This window comes from Ammodytes marinus (assembly GCF_949987685.1).
Source record: "Ammodytes marinus genome assembly, chromosome: 15".
Classification (NCBI taxonomy): Eukaryota; Metazoa; Chordata; class Actinopteri; order Uranoscopiformes; family Ammodytidae; genus Ammodytes; species Ammodytes marinus.
Window position 1 is genome coordinate 18,147,502 of NC_137219.1, and position 18,625 is coordinate 18,166,126.

General features: G+C 42.2%; 2 protein-coding genes across 3 annotated transcripts in view; both read right to left on the reverse strand.

The window, feature by feature from the left end:
• Positions 1–6,668, reverse strand: part of tiam2a (TIAM Rac1 associated GEF 2a) — a 92,407-nt gene extending 85,739 nt beyond the window's left edge. Inside the window, exon 1 of the mRNA XM_080042877.1 lies at positions 6,635–6,668. The gene's annotated coding sequence lies outside the window, so the exon portion shown is untranslated. The remainder of the gene's footprint in view (positions 1–6,634) is intronic.
• scaf8 (SR-related CTD-associated factor 8) overlaps positions 5,331–18,625 on the reverse strand; it is a 31,397-nt gene continuing 18,102 nt past the window's right edge. The window contains exons 3-20 of one of the 2 annotated variants that reach the window (XM_080042881.1): positions 14,373–14,417; positions 13,899–14,060; positions 13,285–13,441; positions 13,066–13,193; positions 12,780–12,956; positions 12,609–12,688; positions 12,378–12,492; positions 12,023–12,154; positions 11,712–11,821; positions 11,059–11,252; positions 10,861–10,961; positions 10,459–10,572; positions 10,124–10,280; positions 9,684–9,814; positions 9,381–9,516; positions 9,258–9,296; positions 8,891–9,109; positions 5,331–8,720 (exon numbers count right to left, since the gene is read on the reverse strand). In XM_080042881.1, coding sequence (XP_079899007.1) covers positions 6,649–8,720; positions 8,891–9,109; positions 9,258–9,296; positions 9,381–9,516; positions 9,684–9,814; positions 10,124–10,280; positions 10,459–10,572; positions 10,861–10,961; positions 11,059–11,252; positions 11,712–11,821; positions 12,023–12,154; positions 12,378–12,492; positions 12,609–12,688; positions 12,780–12,956; positions 13,066–13,193; positions 13,285–13,441; positions 13,899–14,060; positions 14,373–14,417 — 4,269 coding nt within the window. In that variant the 3' untranslated portion in view covers positions 5,331–6,648. Of the gene's footprint in view, positions 8,721–8,890; positions 9,110–9,257; positions 9,297–9,380; positions 9,517–9,662; positions 9,815–10,123; positions 10,281–10,458; positions 10,573–10,860; positions 10,962–11,058; positions 11,253–11,711; positions 11,822–12,022; positions 12,155–12,377; positions 12,493–12,608; positions 12,689–12,779; positions 12,957–13,065; positions 13,194–13,284; positions 13,442–13,898; positions 14,061–14,372; positions 14,418–18,625 lie in introns of both variants that reach the window. The other variant, XM_080042880.1, reaches the window with a different exon arrangement.

An 18,625-nucleotide genomic window follows, 5' to 3' on the forward strand; every position in this document is an offset into this window, starting at 1 on the left:
ACAACTCTGTCTCTACACTGTCAATAAAGCATAAAAATGCCAAAAAGAAATATCTTAAAAAAAAATAAAAAAAATTAATGGAACTTAAGTGGAGTAACATTAACATTAAATGGTTACATGGAAAGGCCAGTGGTTGTGATATGACTTCCTGGATATTAAACGTTCAAACTTCTGTGGCGGTCCCAATAAATATTTTGTTCTTCAAGTGTACTGAAATAGCAGATCATACAACAAACTACAACTGAGTAAAAGAAAATGTATGAATGCAGTTGCAAGAACTTTGCTTCTCACAGTTATCTTAAGAGGTGTGATAGGAAAGCAAGCTTATTGTAATTATTATTTTAACTATTGTAATGAACTTTTAACTCACTCTGCTCTTTTTTTCCTTTCATTCCTTTCCATCTGTCTCCTGTTTTTCTATGACTCACTCAGTATGTTTTGTGGGAGTGGTTATTTTTTTGGGGGGTGCTTTGACTATGCGCTCTCCCTCCGGCGCATGTTGTTGCTCTCGGCGCGGAGCTGTTTTCTCTCCTTCTCTGCTCTGGGCTGTTACAATGCGGGGAAAAAACATCATCGAAGGTTTTATGTTGTTTTCCAGTTTCAGTCCCTCTTGGTGAATCTAAGTTTTTGTACCATGTCTGTGCCCAGTCGCCTTTGGCCCTTTTCCAAACGCAATAGCTTGAGAAACATGTGCAAAATGGAGCTTTTATAGAGTTAGATTCTATAAATAAAGGGTCAGGTGCATAGGTTCAATACTTTGTCACTCAGTCAGTCAAACAGTCGGTGGCAGAGTTTTGTGTTTCTAGCACTGGCACCACAACAGGCTTCTCTCCCGAGAAAATAAGCTGTTTTGGATGCCTCCAAACAGATGGTCCATTTAATATGACAATTTTAGACATGAATCACCTGTTATGTTGTTTATCTTCTTCTTTACTTCTCTTATTTATAAAAAAAAGAAAAGAAAATCTACTACAAGTCACTGTCAAAAACTCCCTCTGGCTGCATGAATTAACATTCATATGGGAGCATAAAGGAGCCGCAAGCTAGAAACCGAAAAAGTTCTGTCTAAGTCTAAATTACTTCAGGTACACACCCTGCTAACGTTCCTTTGAGCAAGCCACCAATTCCCCAGCAACACCCAGCTCCGGGGCTGCTTCTTTTCCTTCCTGCACTCTCTCTGTGACGTGGGGGTTCAACACTGTGACCTTGACTCGCCTCTCACAAGACAATTTGTAGCCGGTTGGAAACTCATGATGAGGCTTAAGTTCCTGGGTGATGGGAACTTTGGACACCATGGCCCCATCCCCAAGAGTCTGCTGGCTCTGATAACAGGGGAGCCGGGCGGGCAGTGAGTGACTTTCTCGAAAAAGGCAGAGGAAACTTATTTGCGTCCCCACAGAGGTAAGTAATTACTGTGGCTGCCGAGCGTGAGTCGAGATAGGGGGGATTCCTCTCCTGCATAACGAGGTGGACGGAAGATAGATTGCTCTGTTTTTTCTGCTCTAACTCAATCTCTCGCACTCATTTATCCAAGTGAGAAGCCACACCAACACAAACGCTTTCTCTCTCTCTCATACTACTCCACCATTACAGAATATGATACCTGGGTATCTAGCCATAGCTGATAGGGGCTGATTTTAGTCTAGAGGCTTTTTGGAAGGCCCTAATCGATAGCTTTAATCAATTAAGAATGCAGCAACGGAGAAGCTGCAGAAAGGGGCCAAGTCACACGCTGAAAAGGACTTCATTCCATTTATTACACCCGTCTTGTATCGATCCAAGAAAAAAGGTATGGAAAGAGGTATGGGATGAATTACTTTGAGCACGGTGGCACCATGAAGACTCTTGCATAGTGGCAATTTTTTACGCACTCATCCTTCTCGCTTGTCTTTTTCAAAGGGAGGGAATTCCATGGGTGGATGTACCTCGCTTGCCATGATGGCACTGGTGGGGCTGTCATTTGTCTCAGTGAGAGAGTGAAGCACAGTAGGTAAGAGAGGTGTGCACTGCAGATTTTGAGCTGCCGCACTCCAAGAACCCAGTCTGCACAGGGAAGTGTGCTCTGTAATGATGAAAGCTGCAGTACCACACTGACCCCAAATGGTTGGACGTGGTACTGGCACCACTGATAAGACCCTACTGTGGTGCTTTTGAATGGCAACAGGAGAACAAAATAAGCCTAGGAGAGGTACTATTCGTTCAATATGACCAGAACTTATTAAAAAGCTCCTTATACAGTAAGTTCTCCCTTGAAAGGTATCAGACTAGGAGATTGATGATATCCCTATGCCATATTAAAAAAGATTTACAAGTTAAATCTGAACCCTCATCTCCCTGTATAATTGACTTCCTCACAGCAGGAAAGCTCTTGTCTCTGACATCCATTCAAAGCACTACGACCTGGGCACCAACTGTGTATTAATATTCCATTCCACTAGGATTTAGGTGCTCTCATTAGTTGCCTGTGCTCCAAAAGGTCAAGCCCATTTGGTGTTGTTCCCATGGGGTTTATATGGAAAATAACATGGCAATGGTGTGCAAATGGCTCGCCACAGGGACCACCGATAGACAAAGAATGTTTGAAGACTGTGCCTTGAGGTTGTACTGGAGTAAATGTTAAAACCTGCAGATGATGCATAACATTTGACCCTAATCCATCTATTATGCGCCCTATTTGAAAGCTAGATGTAGATATTTTGTTTTATCTTGATTCCTAATTAGAACAATCTACAGGGTTCTTACACATTTTCCATTTCAAAATTCCATACTTTTCCAGGATTTTTCAATACATATTTGGCATCTGAATACAAATAGTTAGATGCTTGACAATCTCTTTGTCAAACTCGAGACCAAGTAAAAACTAAAGGTTCATGTATAGAAGGTCGTTCGAAATAAATTAAAGAGTCGCAAGACAAATTTAAATGTATGCTTTGGCGAAAGGTTTCAGTTGTCTCCATGGTAACCAGACAGTCCATCCTACAGCCAGCTTGTTAAGTTTAATATCATAGCTTTGTTTTGATTTGTATTTTTTCATGCTCTTTTCTTTTTTTCCATACTTGTCCCGACTTGGAAAAAATCACTTAATGTGTAGGAACCCTGATCTATATTAGCAAACATGCCATTTAGTAAGTTACGTATAAATATCTCAAGGAGACAGGCCAGGCCTCTGTCCAGTGAGGATTTATTGTTACTGCTATGTACAACTACATCTGTTTCAGGGCAGATAGTGGTTGATTCAAAGTATTGGGCTGTCAAATCTTTCTGCAGGGTGGTCAGCAGGAGCCTGGACCTGGCGTACTGCCCGGGCCTTCAGAAGGCAGGTCAGGAATCAAAATCTATAGACTAGGAGACACACAAGTGGATTTATTTATTTATTTTTTGCTGGGTTTTATCCCTCTTACAGGTCTCTAGATGCTGAATGTGGAGCCAATCCCCCCATTTATGTGTTCTCTCGTGTGCATCAGTGTTTGGATTAGCAGGCTAAGCTCAGGTGTAATTGAAGGTAAAGGCGTTAAAGCAGTACAGCAGCTTTACTCCCAATGTTGTTTTATTTATAAAAATAAAAAGTGCTGAAATTGCACCAGTGGACACCACGAAGTAGGCGACTGCTTAAATGAATCCTCTAGCTTGTGTTTTCTGACAGTGTTTTGGGCCATATGACTATATAGAAGAGGTTGCTGGTAGTTTGTGCTGAGTAAGCACTTCCTCCAGCTGTAGCAGCCGGGTTTCTGGCAGCTCACTGGGGATGGGGGGGGGGGGGTTAAGTGGCAGCCAGCATATTCCCTTACTTCATTTGTATACTCCCTCCCTACCCTTTTGTTCTGTTGAGGTAAATGCCAGATGGCTTCTTTTCTGTAGTTTTGCTAAATATAGAAACAGTCCCTTGTGAAGAATTTGCCCTTCACTTGGCTTCAGCAAATTATTTGACTGCTTTAGTAAAAATGCATTTGGTAAATATCTACACCTTTATTGCTAGGTGTGAAATATAGTATATTGGCGTTTCGACATTGTGGAATTGACATTTTTCAACAAGTAAAGTTGCATGTGAGTTTTTCATCAGGTTATTAGTCTGTTAATGGCCATAACATCTGGAAGTAACCAGACAGACTAAAAGATCACTTTGATCACTGTGGACTTCTGAGCGGCAATGAATAAAGCTATTTTGTTTCAAATTCCTAATATCTAGTTTTTTACGACACCAGCTTCAAAAGCACGTGCATTTGTTTAGGAAGCAAGTGAATATGTCCATGAACAGAGAGACAGAGACCGCAGTCAGTCGGGATGAGGTAATATACTGTTCATTTTTCAGAGCTGGTTGTTATGCTAATAAAAACTAGGATCAAAAAAGTGGATCACATTAACCCAGTTCTGAGGTATTTACACTGGCTTCCTGTCACTCAAATAATTGATTTCAAAATATTGATGTTGGTTTATAAAGCATTAAATGGTTTAGGACCAAAATACATTTGTGATCTGCTGATACGTTATGAACCGTCCCGAGCTCTCAGGTCATCTGGGACAGGTCTACTTACAGTCCCAGAGTTAGGAGGACTAAACAAGGAGAAGCAGCTTTTATGCTCCTCATATCTGGTACAAACTCTCAGAAAACTTGAGGTCTGTTGCAACTCTCAGCTCCTTTAAATCAAGTCTGAAGACTTTTCCGTTTCCCTTTTAACCTGTGATTTTTATTTAATTAACAAAAAAATCTTCACTTTTCTAATGTGTATTCTATACTTTATGCATTTTAATCTTGATGTATTTCTTGTCCCTGTGAAGCACTTTGAGTGGCCTTGTGCTAAATAAATATTTTTGCCTAATGTGTTTATATGTGCAAGAGTAAACATGGTAATATCACGATGGTGAAGCATATACAACTTTCAGATTCAGGGTTCAGGTAGGTCTACCGTAAATTGTTCCTGGGAAAAATCGGGCCCGTGCAAAAATGCAATAACTATTTAGAAATAGCGTTGTTTTTTCTGATGGCCTCGTTTGCTGCTACAGGTCATTTATGATCATCAGAGGAAAAATTTGAATGTTAATTAACATTTTAATTTGTTGCTCGTAGGAGGTTTAAACAAGGAATATACAATCCTCTCAATATACAGCCAGGTATACCGGATATAATGAGTTTATGGGACAATCATGTTTCATTGTTTTAAATTACTAACATGTTTAAAGTATTTAAGTGTAAGTTTGAAACCACAGGGTTGATGAATGTCAAAGAGTTGGTCTGATCGGCCTGAGTCATGACAATAAGAGGGGTGAGAATCTGATACACCTTCAAATTTTATTCAACATCACAACTCCTGTAGTAGACATTTGGTCTGAGAGAATAGCAGACTATGGATTTCTAGTAGTATGTCCCAACAGAAAAGCACTACAAGTATGAAATGAACAAGAGACAGGAAGGTAAAATCATGGCTACAGGCCTGCATGCACAGAACAATGGAGTATATACTCTTTCTCCTCTAGGATCGTGCTGTACAAACTGCCCAGCTACCATTCAAACGGTAGGCCAGACAATTCTGTGCAGGCAGCATTGTGTTCACAGAGCTGTCTGACACAGTCTAGTGTACATCACACAGTAGTGTTGGGGAGCATCATTGTACGACAAATCCATTCAAAAAGGCACAATCCCATCCTCAACAGTCACCCAGCAAAAGCTTAGGGAAACATACAGGCTGAAGTCATCAGAAACTAAAAACTATAAGTCCCACGGTTGCATCCAACCAAGTGCTTTGTGGATGGATGGTATAACAGCAACTTGAGTTACGAGAACACCAAATCGACTGAAGTGAGGGCACTCAATGTGTACGAGTCTGTAAAGCAGTCTTAGTTTCCACTGGTCCTGGGTCAGAAAACAGTCCTAAAGCATATGTTTTTAAACAGACAAAGTATGTTTATTTCAAGCTAAAACAATTTATCCAACATCAGGACAACCCTCTGTTCATTTTCTTTTTCTTCCCCCTAGCATGTTATTTTCTGTTTGTGTTCACGGTGTAATTGGAAACAAATTACAGACATTTATTTTTCGGGTATACAACATTGTCATGTTTTCTTTTTAAAAATGTTCATTTTTCCAATTATGAGCAGCTGTACTGGTCTCACTGTATGCAGGATATTTGTTCCGGTTAGAAACAGAAAGCAATGTCGGACACCACAAAAGCATTCATTGAAAACTTTGCAGCAGCATTTTAAAAGAAGAGGAGACAGAAATGGGGTCAGAAACTGCTGTTTAAGTATTGTGTGTAACTGTATTCAATCCATTTACTAACAGCCAGGATTTCTTACTCTCTTCCATAGGAAGGTCAAAGCTTATTTTCCCATTTACAATTGAAACATTTTGGTAGGCAACTCCTTAAAATTTGCCACGCTTCGATTATTAAAATGGTAGGGGTGGCATAACAACTTAAAAAAGGAAAAAGGAAATAAAACACAAATAAAATTGTCTACCAATAAATCAGCTAGCGAGCATTCTATTTAAGTACACTGGTATTTTGTGAGATAAAATCATGTTATTGGTTATCAGACAATTACTGACATGAGTCAGTATTCCCCATGTCCCGTGTGGTGGTTGTGGTTTGCTGACATGAGTACAGAGAAGAAGAGACAACTTTACAAAATGATCTTTTACCTACTGAGTGATGATTATGTTTCCTCAGTGTCTGTGACAGTGTCTACCACTGGCTGACTCGCAGCTTCCTCCATGGGCTCACTCTGTTCATTTTCTACGTCCTTAGGAGAGGCCAGCAGCTCCTCCTCCTCCTCCTCCTGCTCCTGCTGCTGCTGCTCCGGTTCACTCTCATGGAGCATAGAATCGGGGGAGGGTTCTTGAATGGGCTCGGGAGAGGGCTCTGGTGTGGGTTCAGGTGAAGGCTCAGGAGAGGCCTCCGGGGTGGGTTCAGCCACAGCGCTATTGTCAACCCCAGATCCATTGACCCACTGTGGTTGGGGTGAGGAGGCTCCGTCTTGTGACTCCTCCTCCTCCTCCTCCTTCCGTGGGCTTTCCTGCTCCTCCAGAGAGCAAGAGGTCTCTTCGGGGGGGCTGGCAGCTTGTGTGAAGGCCACAGGTGAGTCATGGGATGAGGCCTCGACTAAAGGTGAGGCTTGGCTTGGGCTCTCACTGTCTAGAGAAGTGGTTTTGGAGGGGGACTGTGCCGTGGTGGGCTGAGGGGATGGCGATTCTACTTGTGGTGGGGTCTCAGGCTGTGGTGATGACTCTGCCGGGGTGGGAGTCTCTGTGAGTGGGCTCTGACTCTTGCTGTCGGACGATGGGGGAGGGGACTGGGCCGAGGAGGGGGACTGTGTCTGAGGCGTCTCAGACTGAGCTGGGGTCTCTGACTGGGACTTGGGCGCTGCTGCTTGGCTCTGTGACGGAGACTTAAACGGAGGCAGACCCAAGAGAGAGGGCTTGGCCTGAGCTTGAGGCAGGAGCGGGGACTGGAATCGCTGTGGAAGCTGGGGGTTTAATTTAAGTGGTGCAAGCAGTTTGCCTTGATTCAGGGTCAGGTTTGGATTAAGAGTTGGAGTTGGAAGCAGAGGGGTAGGTAGAGGGAGAAGAGGTGTCCAGCCCCCACGGTCACGTTGTTCACGCTCACGTTGTTCACGCTGTTCACGTTCACCACGTTCCCTCTCTCGGTCTCTCTCTTTGTCACGCTCTCTGTCACGTTCGTGCTCTCTGTCACGTTCATGCTCTCTGTCACGTTCGTGCTCTCTGTCACGTTCGTGCTCTCTGGTGCGGTCTCTGCCACGATCCCGGTCTCTCTCCCTCTCACGCTCTCGTTCTCTGTCTCGGCCATGGCGGTTGCCATTCATCTCCCTCCTGAAGTCGAAATCTCTTTCATCTCTGTCTCTTTGCCTGTCCCATGGGCGTCTTCTTTCATCTAGGTCTTGGTGTACTTCACTGTCAAAGGGCGCTGCTGCTGCGCCTGCTGCTGGTGGTGCACCACCACCACCACGGTTCCAGGCCTGTGGCCCTCCAGCAGCTCCAGCATTACCAGTAACTCCAGCTGTTCCTCCTGTTGTCCCAGTACGGCTCTCAAAGCGGTTGGGGAAGTTCTGCCCAGGAGTTGGGCGCTCCTCCTGGAAGCCTTTTGGAGCGCTTGGGGGCGCCTGCAGACCTGCTCGCATGCTATCTCGTTCATCAAAGTCCCCTCTGGTCTGATTCCAGCGGCTGTCGGGAGTAAAGCCTGCTAGAGCCTGAAGACGTCCCAAAAGGCTGGATCGGGGTTGTTGAGATCCTGGGGTTTGGAGCAAGGGAGGCCTTCCTCCTCCACCACCACCTCCAAGGGTCTCTCTATGGTCTGGAGGAGGGGTCCTCAGCAGGCCTGTACTAGGCTTCTCCATAGGAGGGAAGCGATAGTCCTGGTCTTTGCCCTCATCGGCCCCAGAGGAAGACTCATCTTCTGTCTTGGATATATTTTCATTGGGAAGGTTGGGGGCTCTGTTGAAGTGATCAAGCTGAGGGAAAGGAGGCCGGGCTCTGGCTTGAGCCTGGAGGGAACCGTCTAGGAGGCCAGCAGCCTGCTGGAGGGCGCTCTGCTGCATGAGGAGCGGGAAGCGGACGGCTCCAGGTTGGAGGAGGTTAGGTCGTACATCCAGAGGCAGCAGGCCAGGCATTCTTTGTCCAGCTAGAGCTGACTGATGCAGCGAGTGGGTGAGGGAAGCTGTGGGGTGCATGCCAAGGAGGCCCATTCCACTGCGGACCGCATTCTGCATGCCTAGGGACAAAACACAATGACAGAAACTAATGTTAAAATTCGCCTTGATACCTTCTGTTACCACAAATAAAAATGCTAACACAAAAATAATTAACTCTACAAGATTTGATCTTAATACATGTTCCAAACCTATAAGTCTCTTAAATGTAAGAAGATAAGTAATGCTTCACCTTGCAGTGTAAGCTCTGCAGCAGCATCCATACCATCTGCAGCCTGTGCCATTTTGTCATTGGTGGCTTGCTGAGCTTGGACTCCCAATGGATTGAACATATTGGGAATGCCTGAGGCCATAAAGCCACCATGGATGGCACCGGTTGGAGGCATCATAGCACTGAATGGTGATTCCTTCATAGAATCTTGGCTGGTTGACACTGTAGGCTGCACCAGAGCTATAGGTGGGTATAAGAGAAACAACACATTTAATCCAAGCCAATGCATTCAAACTAAATGTCTTGAAAGGACACATTGTCCTTTCAAAAACTATATACAACTAATACATGTATTATTTATAAAAGGTAGCATGTCATAAGTACTCACAATTAGCCGTTGAAGTCATGCCTGCTGCCTGCATAAAACCTGCACAACAGAAAATAATTTACTTTGAGCCACTTCTTTTTCAGCTGTAGCGCTGATATTTATATGACTGTTTCTTTTATTTACCTGGTGGAGGCTGTGAGGCATTGAAGCCAGCCCTAATGAAGGGTGGTGGTGGCCCGTAGCCTGGTGGTGGTATGCCCATGGAGAAAGAAGGGGGCACCAAACCTACCGCACTTGGAACAGCCTGCGCCACTGGCAGCTGGATGAGAGAGTTATGAGAGAGCGCACATAAAATATGGATAAGTTAATAGAGTATTGGCAAAGTTACATGTTTAACAAGTATGAGACCATGTCCCAAGCATGTTTATATTCTATCCACAGATTGAGACAAACACTTTTCAGTACCTGTACAGGCATCATGGCGACCTGCTGGTTGTAGGTCTCAGTCTGCTGGTTGTAGGTCTCAGTCGGGGTGTTAGATACTGCTGCAGTCTCAGCACTTACTGGTTGACTTATAACTTCCTTGACTGGCTCAGCATTTTTGGCTGCTTCCCACTCTGAAGAAACAGACAGAAAGATGAAAACAAAGTTAACTAATATCCAAATATTTTTGGGAGTTAAGCTAGATTTTTACAACCACATCTTTGTCTAAATTTGTTTTTCAGGGTTGGATTTGGGGCATTACCAAAACATAAACAACCGAGGAGATTGGATAAAAAACAAGATCATCAAAGGCTAGGTGAGCCTGTGCTTGGATATCAGCTGTCAGTGTACAAACTTGCCAGTTTCCTCAATAAATGTAAACAAGCATCAAAGTGTTTGAGTCAAAGAAAGAAGCTACTATAGATAGATGTGTTGCTTTTCACCATCATTAACGGTCTCCTGGTCAATTATTCCTCCTTCAGCAAAGTCATCGAGGTCATCCAGCTTCACCTTCTCCCAAGGTATGTAGGTGACACCCAGGTCTACATCCCAAAACTGCTTGTACTCTTGTTTTACCCCCTTATTCAGGGCCCATGCAATCTGGATATGATAAAAACACACAAAAAAGTCATTTCTTAGAGCATAACAAGGACGTATGTGCCTGGAAAGCTAAAGCTTCTCTGAGGTTATTCCACCAGGGGTCAATGAAAAATTACATTATATGAAACCACATGGAGAATAGGAACACTATCAATCAAATTATTAAAGTAATGTGCACCTTGATGACTTTGGAGCCAATCTTAAACGAGCCAGTGCTGAGTTTCTGCCGTGCACGGTATGCATCCTGTCTGTGGACCATACAAATGTAGGCACAGCCTCTGGGAGGGATCATCTGCACACACACACAAAAATTACATTAAACAGGACATTGGAAGGTTAAAAAACAACCATGTCCATAGAGAGGCGAATGACATTAGACTTAGATGACAGATGAGTTGATTGATGAGAATAAATTACAAAGGAAAGAGTGCGAATGTGTAGAGGAATGACAAAGAAATACATGAAAAATGAATTGGGAGTGAAATATAAAATATGGCAGACAGATATTGTCTGCAGTTGAAGGAATTCAAGTCCATATGACAAATCGGATGGGAGATCAAGTAAGGAATTCAATACTTGCATTTATAGACTCAATCTGGCCAAATTCTTCAAATAAGTTGGTGAGGTCTTGCTGCGTGGCCTTTTTGTCCACCTGGCCCACCCAGAGAGTTGTGCTGCAAACTACGTGAGAAGAGGGGGGGGAAAAGTACTAATCATCAGAGAAAGCACAGGCAGAAAACAACTAGGAAAGTATTCTTTCATAATGACCGTCACTTACCACTCAGAGTCTTGGATCGTATGGGAGGAAGTCCTTTCTTCGTCCGCTCCTTCTCTCGTTCTCGGGCGCGTCTTTCACTCGAGTAAGACCGCGAGGACTTCCTCTTGCGGTCTCTGGAGCGTGACCGTGAACGTTTGCGGTGTTTACGCTTACGCGAGCCGGAGCGGGACCTGGACCTTCTCCTCTTGGGAGACCTACAGAGAGACAGCACCAAACATTTAGGAGATTTTCTACAGACAAACTGTCATGTTCACGGTAGCACTATAGGTTTGCACCTTTTCAGCTTCAACACCAGTTTTCAAAGTTCATAATTGTATGAAATGAAAGGACTACAACAACATGGTATTAAATGCTTTAATATGCAAATAATCCTGTGGAAAGTAAAAGCCGTTCTCAATAGAGTAAGCTAGAGAAATAAAGTTGAGGGAAGTGGAGTTTACATTTAAACACCTTTTTGTTCAGAATCAATTCCAAACAGGCATCTTGTGACAGCACTGCATTATACGGCCCTTGGGGGCAAGAGTCAGCACTTTTCTAACAAGGTTAAAAGGGCATAGCTTCTTCAACCTATACAACAGACAATTCAGCAATATTCTAGGCACATTTAGAAAATCTTGTGACAAAATGTGATTTCAGAAATAAGTAGCACTGACCTAGAGCGTGACCTTGAGCGTGTTCTGGAGCGTGTGCTTACAATCTTCTTCTCATCTGCTTCAAAGATATCTTCCTCCATACCATCAGGGCCCTCATCCAGATCCATGTCCTAAAATGACAGCAAAATTTGAACACCTCTCAACATGGAATATAATGCAGAAAACTTCAGTAATTACTATGCGATCTAGGCGTTCAGTTAAATAAACAATACTGAGTGTAGTCCCTGTGTTGAGAAAAGTCATTAAATACAGACAAGGTATAAATGTCTAGGATTTACAAGTTCTGCTAATGGCTCTCTGGTCAGCCATACCTCCTGTTGGTTGTCTATGGAATCATCCATCTTGTTGTCCATCTCAGGAAGCTGTGCCTGGCTGCTGCTGTGAGCATTCGCAACAGAGTTCTCTTGTCCAAAGATTGAGTCCTGCCCTTCTATGCTCATTACCTGGAAGAATAAAAGAGCGGTGTGTTACGAATGGGCTTGTTTTGGGTGTTTCTCTTGTTCTGTGTTTCTCTTTTAAGTTGCCACTGATTGAGTGAGCAGGTGTGCTGCCTCACTCAATCATGCTCACATGGGTTAATTAATGGACAGCATAAAAGCAGCAAGTGAACTGCCGCTGCTGTGTGAACGTGGGGGAAACACTGGTGTGTGTGTACACTGTATCTACCTTCTGTTGGTGCTGCTGGTGCTCTAAAAGCTGCTTCTGAAACTGCTCCAGGTTCTGCTGTTGTAGCTGCTCAGCCAGCTGATGGAAGAGGGAGCTGGGCTCCGACACCATGGGCCTGAAAGTTGTCAATCAGATCAATGGAGGTAGTCAACACAAAGGACTCTGGATCAGTATTAGGATAGTTTTAGAGTGGGAGAAACAAATGCCTGATCCTCAAGACACTGAACTCACATTTGAGAAGACGAACTATCCTTTTTAGATTCTTCACCACGTTCAGACTCATTCCCAAAATCAAAAGGACCCAGAAGTTTCTGCAAGAAACAAACAACAAAATGAGATTAAGAGACATCAGATGATGTAAGACAGAAAAAGAAAACGTTCAGTTGGTGACTGTGGCATTACCTTATTAAAAGAGGAGACCCTCTGCTCCAGAGGGTTGAGGCTGTTGGCAGTAGCAGCGGCAGTGAGTTGAGCTGTCAGAGCTTGCAACTGCACCACCAGGCCAGCATCCAAGGCCTGCAGCAGGGACGGCTGGGGCTTCTGCTGCTGCATCTGTAAACTCTGTACTAGCTGCTGCAGCTACAAATGGAGATAATACAAGTTGTTTTTAACACCAAGACACAAGCTGAAGAAGCTACTCAAGCAAACGGATGAAGTATTGAGATACTATGTGTAACTGTTCACTAACCTGTTGTCCCTGGGGACTCTGTAGGATCTGAGCCACAGCAGCAACAGTGTCTGTGTTGTTAATCTGGGAAGCCCAGTCAGGTAGACCCTGGACTATGTTAGCTGGGGTAGCCGGGGTGGGCGGGGTCCCTGGAAACATAGAGACAAAGGTTTTAATATTGACCATACAAATTTCCTCATTGTTTGTGTAAGTGTGTTTTACTCTACAAGTGTAACTAACCAGGCGTAGTGTTATTAACTAGGGCGGAATTGCTAGACATGACGGGTGTGACGCTGGGAGGGGCAATCCCTGCTGCCATGTCCAACAGCGGCTGGATGATGTCACTCTTGAAGACCGCATTCTTCTGCCACAGGTTCAGGACACGCACTATCTTGCTCTAAACCAATAAGCATGACAAAACACGTGACGTAACAGTAAAATGCAAAGACACTGTTCTTTGGGAGAATAAAAAAAAGTTCTGTTAAAATTAAAAAACAACTGCTGGACATTTGACGGCAACAATTACTATTTAAAATTAGGCAAGCTAAGGCCTCTTTATTTACAGTACATTTCATAAGGCAGACTCAAAGTGTTCACATAAAAACAGTTGATGCAACAAAAAATTAGAAATGGAAGGAACATAAAAAAGGGATGGAATACCATAAAAAGAAAAAAATATGAATAAAAAAAAGCCCTTGAATTATTACCAGAAATAATATGAGTCAATTGCCAATCCCTGATCTACTTTGAAAACACTTGTTCCTTGTAAAACTGAGGCAATACATCATAAAACCATCAAAAGACAAAATTGGAACCCACAGAGAGAACACAAAACCCATTAAAAACTGTCTGACCTTATCATCTGAAGGGCAGCGGTAGAGGTGCTGGAACGTAGGAATGATATTCTTGCTGAAGCGTGGGGCAAAGACATCTTTCTCGGTGCCAAACTGGTGTCGTGACTGTCTGACAATGGAGTCGATGACGTACAGCCCTGGGACCTTGTATTCTGGTTTGCACTGTGGATACAGAAATAGGTGTTAGGATACCTTAAAAGATGTGAAAACATCTATTAAGTTACCATGTTATGCTTATGAATGCACCTGACCTACTTAAAAGTATTTCAACATTTTCATTAGGTCAAAACGTTAGTTGAGGAAGCATGAACACTGCTTTCCCAGAATATCAACTATAAGTATCATCTGTTTTTATTAACACGTCACTTGTTTAGGAAATTCTAACTTTTGAATTCACCTCATCATTGCACTTAAGTCCTGGTGTACATTTAGTATTGTTTAACTGCCAAATTCTTCATTCAAAATACAACCCACCTTTTGCACAAATTTCTCCACACTTTGGACCACATGCTTGTAGAACTGAAAGAGAAGCAAAGGAAAGGAAACATTTTGAGTGATTTGAAAGACAGCATCTCAGTGCAGAGTTTGAGAAAACTAAACCAGCAGCAGCTCTGGTTAAAACCTGACTAAGGCAAAGAAAATACATGACTGGGTTGTGTACTGAATGTTTTTTGATTTTAGTTGCTCTTTTAATTTTCCTGGAACAATTCTCCAGTATCCCTACATGTGCACTATAGTTTAAACACCACCGCTAACACCCATTACTGACATTAAAGACACTGTAATATCATTTGATCTTCCAATCTATTTTCGTCCAGACACGCTTGCAAAGGACATATCATTAATCATGAAGGCACACTTTCAATTTTGGAGATGTGTACCATAAAGATGACAAGAACTAATTACTTTCTTAAATGGGTAATCAGTAGTATAGTAGATATTCCTCTGCATTCTACAAGTATAGGAAGATAGTTTGAAGTTAGAACCTAAATTGAAAACTAACATGAGTAATTGGGATGGGTGGTCTTATGCAGCAGCTTTCAGAAACAGGGGCCAATAGGAGGGGGCATTCTTCAAGTGTTCCAGCAGCAGTCACATAAGGAAAGTAATATTCTAAGTGAGGCTACTAAAAAACACCTTAGTTTCTTCTGGTCATTGTTGCAAATCATTCAACAAACATTTAGCTTTCATCAGTGTTTGTGTAAGCAAACGGAACTACCAAAAATAACAATTGAAGTTATAGAACAATATCAGTAGTAGGGCTGTGAATCTTTTGGAATCCCACGATTTGATTCCATTCCTGGGGTCACTATTCGATTCAAAATCGATTTTCTATTCAAAATGATTCACGATTCAGTTCAAAAGAGGATTTTAGGGTGTACTCCATACAGGCGGTGTGGCAAATTATGGCCTGAAAGCAAATTAAAGTCCATGTCTTCATTTAATTTTAACGTGAAGCTTGTGATTTCAAGGCAAGTCAACATTAGCGACGGCAGCCAAATACATATAAAATAAATAAAAATAAAAATAAAAATAAATACATAGATCGTGGCAAAATATGAATGCTGAATCAATTTAATGGCAGGACACAGGAATCCGATTCGACATAGTTGCAAGCAACAGATGGTTTTGGGGACTTTTCCAGATACTGGATGTGTATGACAGTTTGGCTAAGCCAAATGTTATAGACCAATTAAAATTGTTTTTGAAGACAGACATATCGATGCCTATTTGAAAATGTATATAGTGTCTGTGGGGTTGGGGTATGAAAAGGAGTGAGAGTGAAAATTAGTTAGGGCTGTGACAATTCCAAGTTAATAACCATAGGAATACCAAATAATTGTGGATCTAATTTTCTTCATTTCTCATGTTTCCTCATGGCCTGGGGGTGGGGAACCTTTGTGTTTACCTGTGCAGACTCTGCTATTCACTTTGGCATGTTAAAGTTAAGGTTTAGAAGAATTGATACCACAGTAAACTAAGAAAATGTAATAAATAATAATGTACCTCATATTGGAAAGGTTTTATTAGGAGTGACTATTACTAAACTGACACTGCACTATTGCAACCGATTTATTAAAAACCTGACCAGACTTAAAAGACAAGGCTTTTAGAAAAAGTCAGTACAGATATATTCGTATTATGTACTAGTGTAGACAGGTTAATATTAGGGGTGTGCACGTGTACACGTGTAACCGTTTAGTAAATCATAACCGTTTAGGAAAAATCAATAAACGAAAACCGTTTTTTTTTTTTCCCCCTTCAAATTTCAAAGTTTTTAAATATGTTCTGGAGACACGCGTTTATTGATTTTACATCACTAATAAACTAATTGGGGAGGATAAAAGCTAGTCTGCCGAGAATCTGTCTGTCTCTCGGCGAGTGTGTGTGTGTGAGTGAGTGTGTGTATCGGCGCACACACACACGGGGAGTCGCCGTGCTGGGGCTCGACTCACAGCCACGGAAGAGTGATGAAAGATAACCTAAAGATTAAAGTTACCCGGTTGACGTGAACTACGCTCGTAAGTAGCCCGAACTTTATAACACAGTTCTGTTCAACATGCATTTAACGTGGACATGTAGAAAGCGATAGGCTATATTAATCAGGAAATGAATGAAGCGCGATTATGACGGCGAACGTGTGTGTGTGTGTGTGTGTGTGTGTGTGTGTGTGTGTGTGTGTGTGTGTGTGTGTGTGTACCATGGACCTATTATAAGAGGTGTCTAAACGAGCGTAGTTCATGTCAATTGTGTGTTTACAGGCGAACGAACGCGTATGTGTGTGCGCGCGCGCGCCTACAAGACGGCGGGGGCACGAGGACAATGACGTCACGGTTAACCGTGTACACGAAAAAAAATTTGTCGTGTACACGGTTAGGCATTTTTGTAAACGTTCACACCCCTAGTTAATATAACAATGTCAATCACAGCCAGTCATATCTCCATAACTGTATGGCTGTCTGCAGATGATCAGCTGCTGAATAATTTTTGTGTCAGTGCTAACTGGACCTTTAAAAGCGTGTCCAAACCAATTATATCTGACTGAGGTGTAAAACCTGAGGAAAAATATGTAAACTAAGGTTGCTTTTACACCTGCCTTCCTTCTTTAGTTCAGTTGAATTAAACCTTGGAGCATGTGTTTGCCCCTTTGGTGTTTGGACAGTTTTTATTTATTTAATCAGCTCCCGTAGCCAGCTGGATTTTTAAAATGCAGCACATTAAAATTAATATTTTTTTGCCGCACAGCCACATCTAACTTTTGCCTAATATGATAAATGTAATAATAAACAATGACATATATCAACCCGTGATAATTGTTGCTTTAATCTTTTTCTGGAAAAGAGAAGGGGTTTGCTCTTCTTTTACTCTTTGCTTACTTCAAGGAGTTTTCTTACATAGAAAATCCGACCAATTAGAGAGCAGTTTTCCTGTGCACCACAAATGTTGGTCAACTCATAGATAGAGTTGTGTGAACGGGAACCAAGCTAGAGGCATAATGCAACATTGTAACACATTGCTACCAGTTCTGCTGTGCTCTCAGAACATCATTGAGCAATGCTAAGAGTACTGGTTGAGTTAGACAGCCTAAGACTTTCTGAGGTCAAATATGAATAGTCCATGTTCAGAAACCATGTTGGTGATTTACATATGACTGAAATTAATGCCCCAATAAATGGCAAATCCAGTCAGGATGGACTGTGATCAAGCACAAGCAGGCTGAAGCACTGTACATTTGGATTTAAGCAAAAAAGAAAAACATGTCTCTTTAGCAATACCAACAACACTTTCTAGGTTTAAATTCCACAATCATCCAGTAGATGGAGTTAAAGTACAGGAGATTAAATGGGCAGAGTTTATTTGAAATCACAGAGACCAAATAGAGCAGGGGTCCCCAAACTACTACTAAAAAGATAATGTAATATGGCCCTTTGAATTTTTTTTTTCTTTTTTTTGCATTTCTTAGTTAACCCACTAGTGCAGGGGTGTCAAACACTGATTGATTGGCCCGTGGCACATTTTAAAAATATAACGTAATATGGCGCTTTTAATTTTTAAATAATTTAAATGCACTCATTATATTACAGAGAAATATGTCCCATAAAAGAAAATGAGCAACAAGCCCATCCCAGAGGACCCTGCATAATATTTTATTTTAAATTAATATTATTATGGAAAATCTATGCGTCCTTCTCCAATAGCTTCTAATTCATCTGACACAGTGTCTCCATTTTTTTTTTTCATACAAAATTCTCCAGATTTAGCCTCTTAATTTCCCTCTCAAAGTGCACCAGATTCATGCATTTCGCTTTAAAAACTTTAAAAAATCTCCCGGGGGGGCATACCCCCGGACCCCCCTAGGAGGGTCGGGACCTCGGCTGGATACTATTTTTACCCTGCCGGACATTGGACGCAAAGGCAGAAAACACTGGGTGTATCATTGGCATATAAACAAGAGGGGAAATGTGTCTGTTTAATGTGCAAGGAAAGTGTTGCCGTGAAGAAGGATTACAATTTACGAAGACACTATGAAACTAAACATCAGAGCAGCTACATGTCCTGATAAATGTGTTATTTTTGCAAAGTGGCCCGGCCCTTCGTAGATTTTTCTGTATGTGGCCCTCAGTGAAAAAAGTTTGGGGACCCCTGAAATAGAGGATTATCATCTTTTCAATTGAATTAATATCAAAAGTGAAAGATGAAAATCCTGTCCAGCAACTGCAGGCATG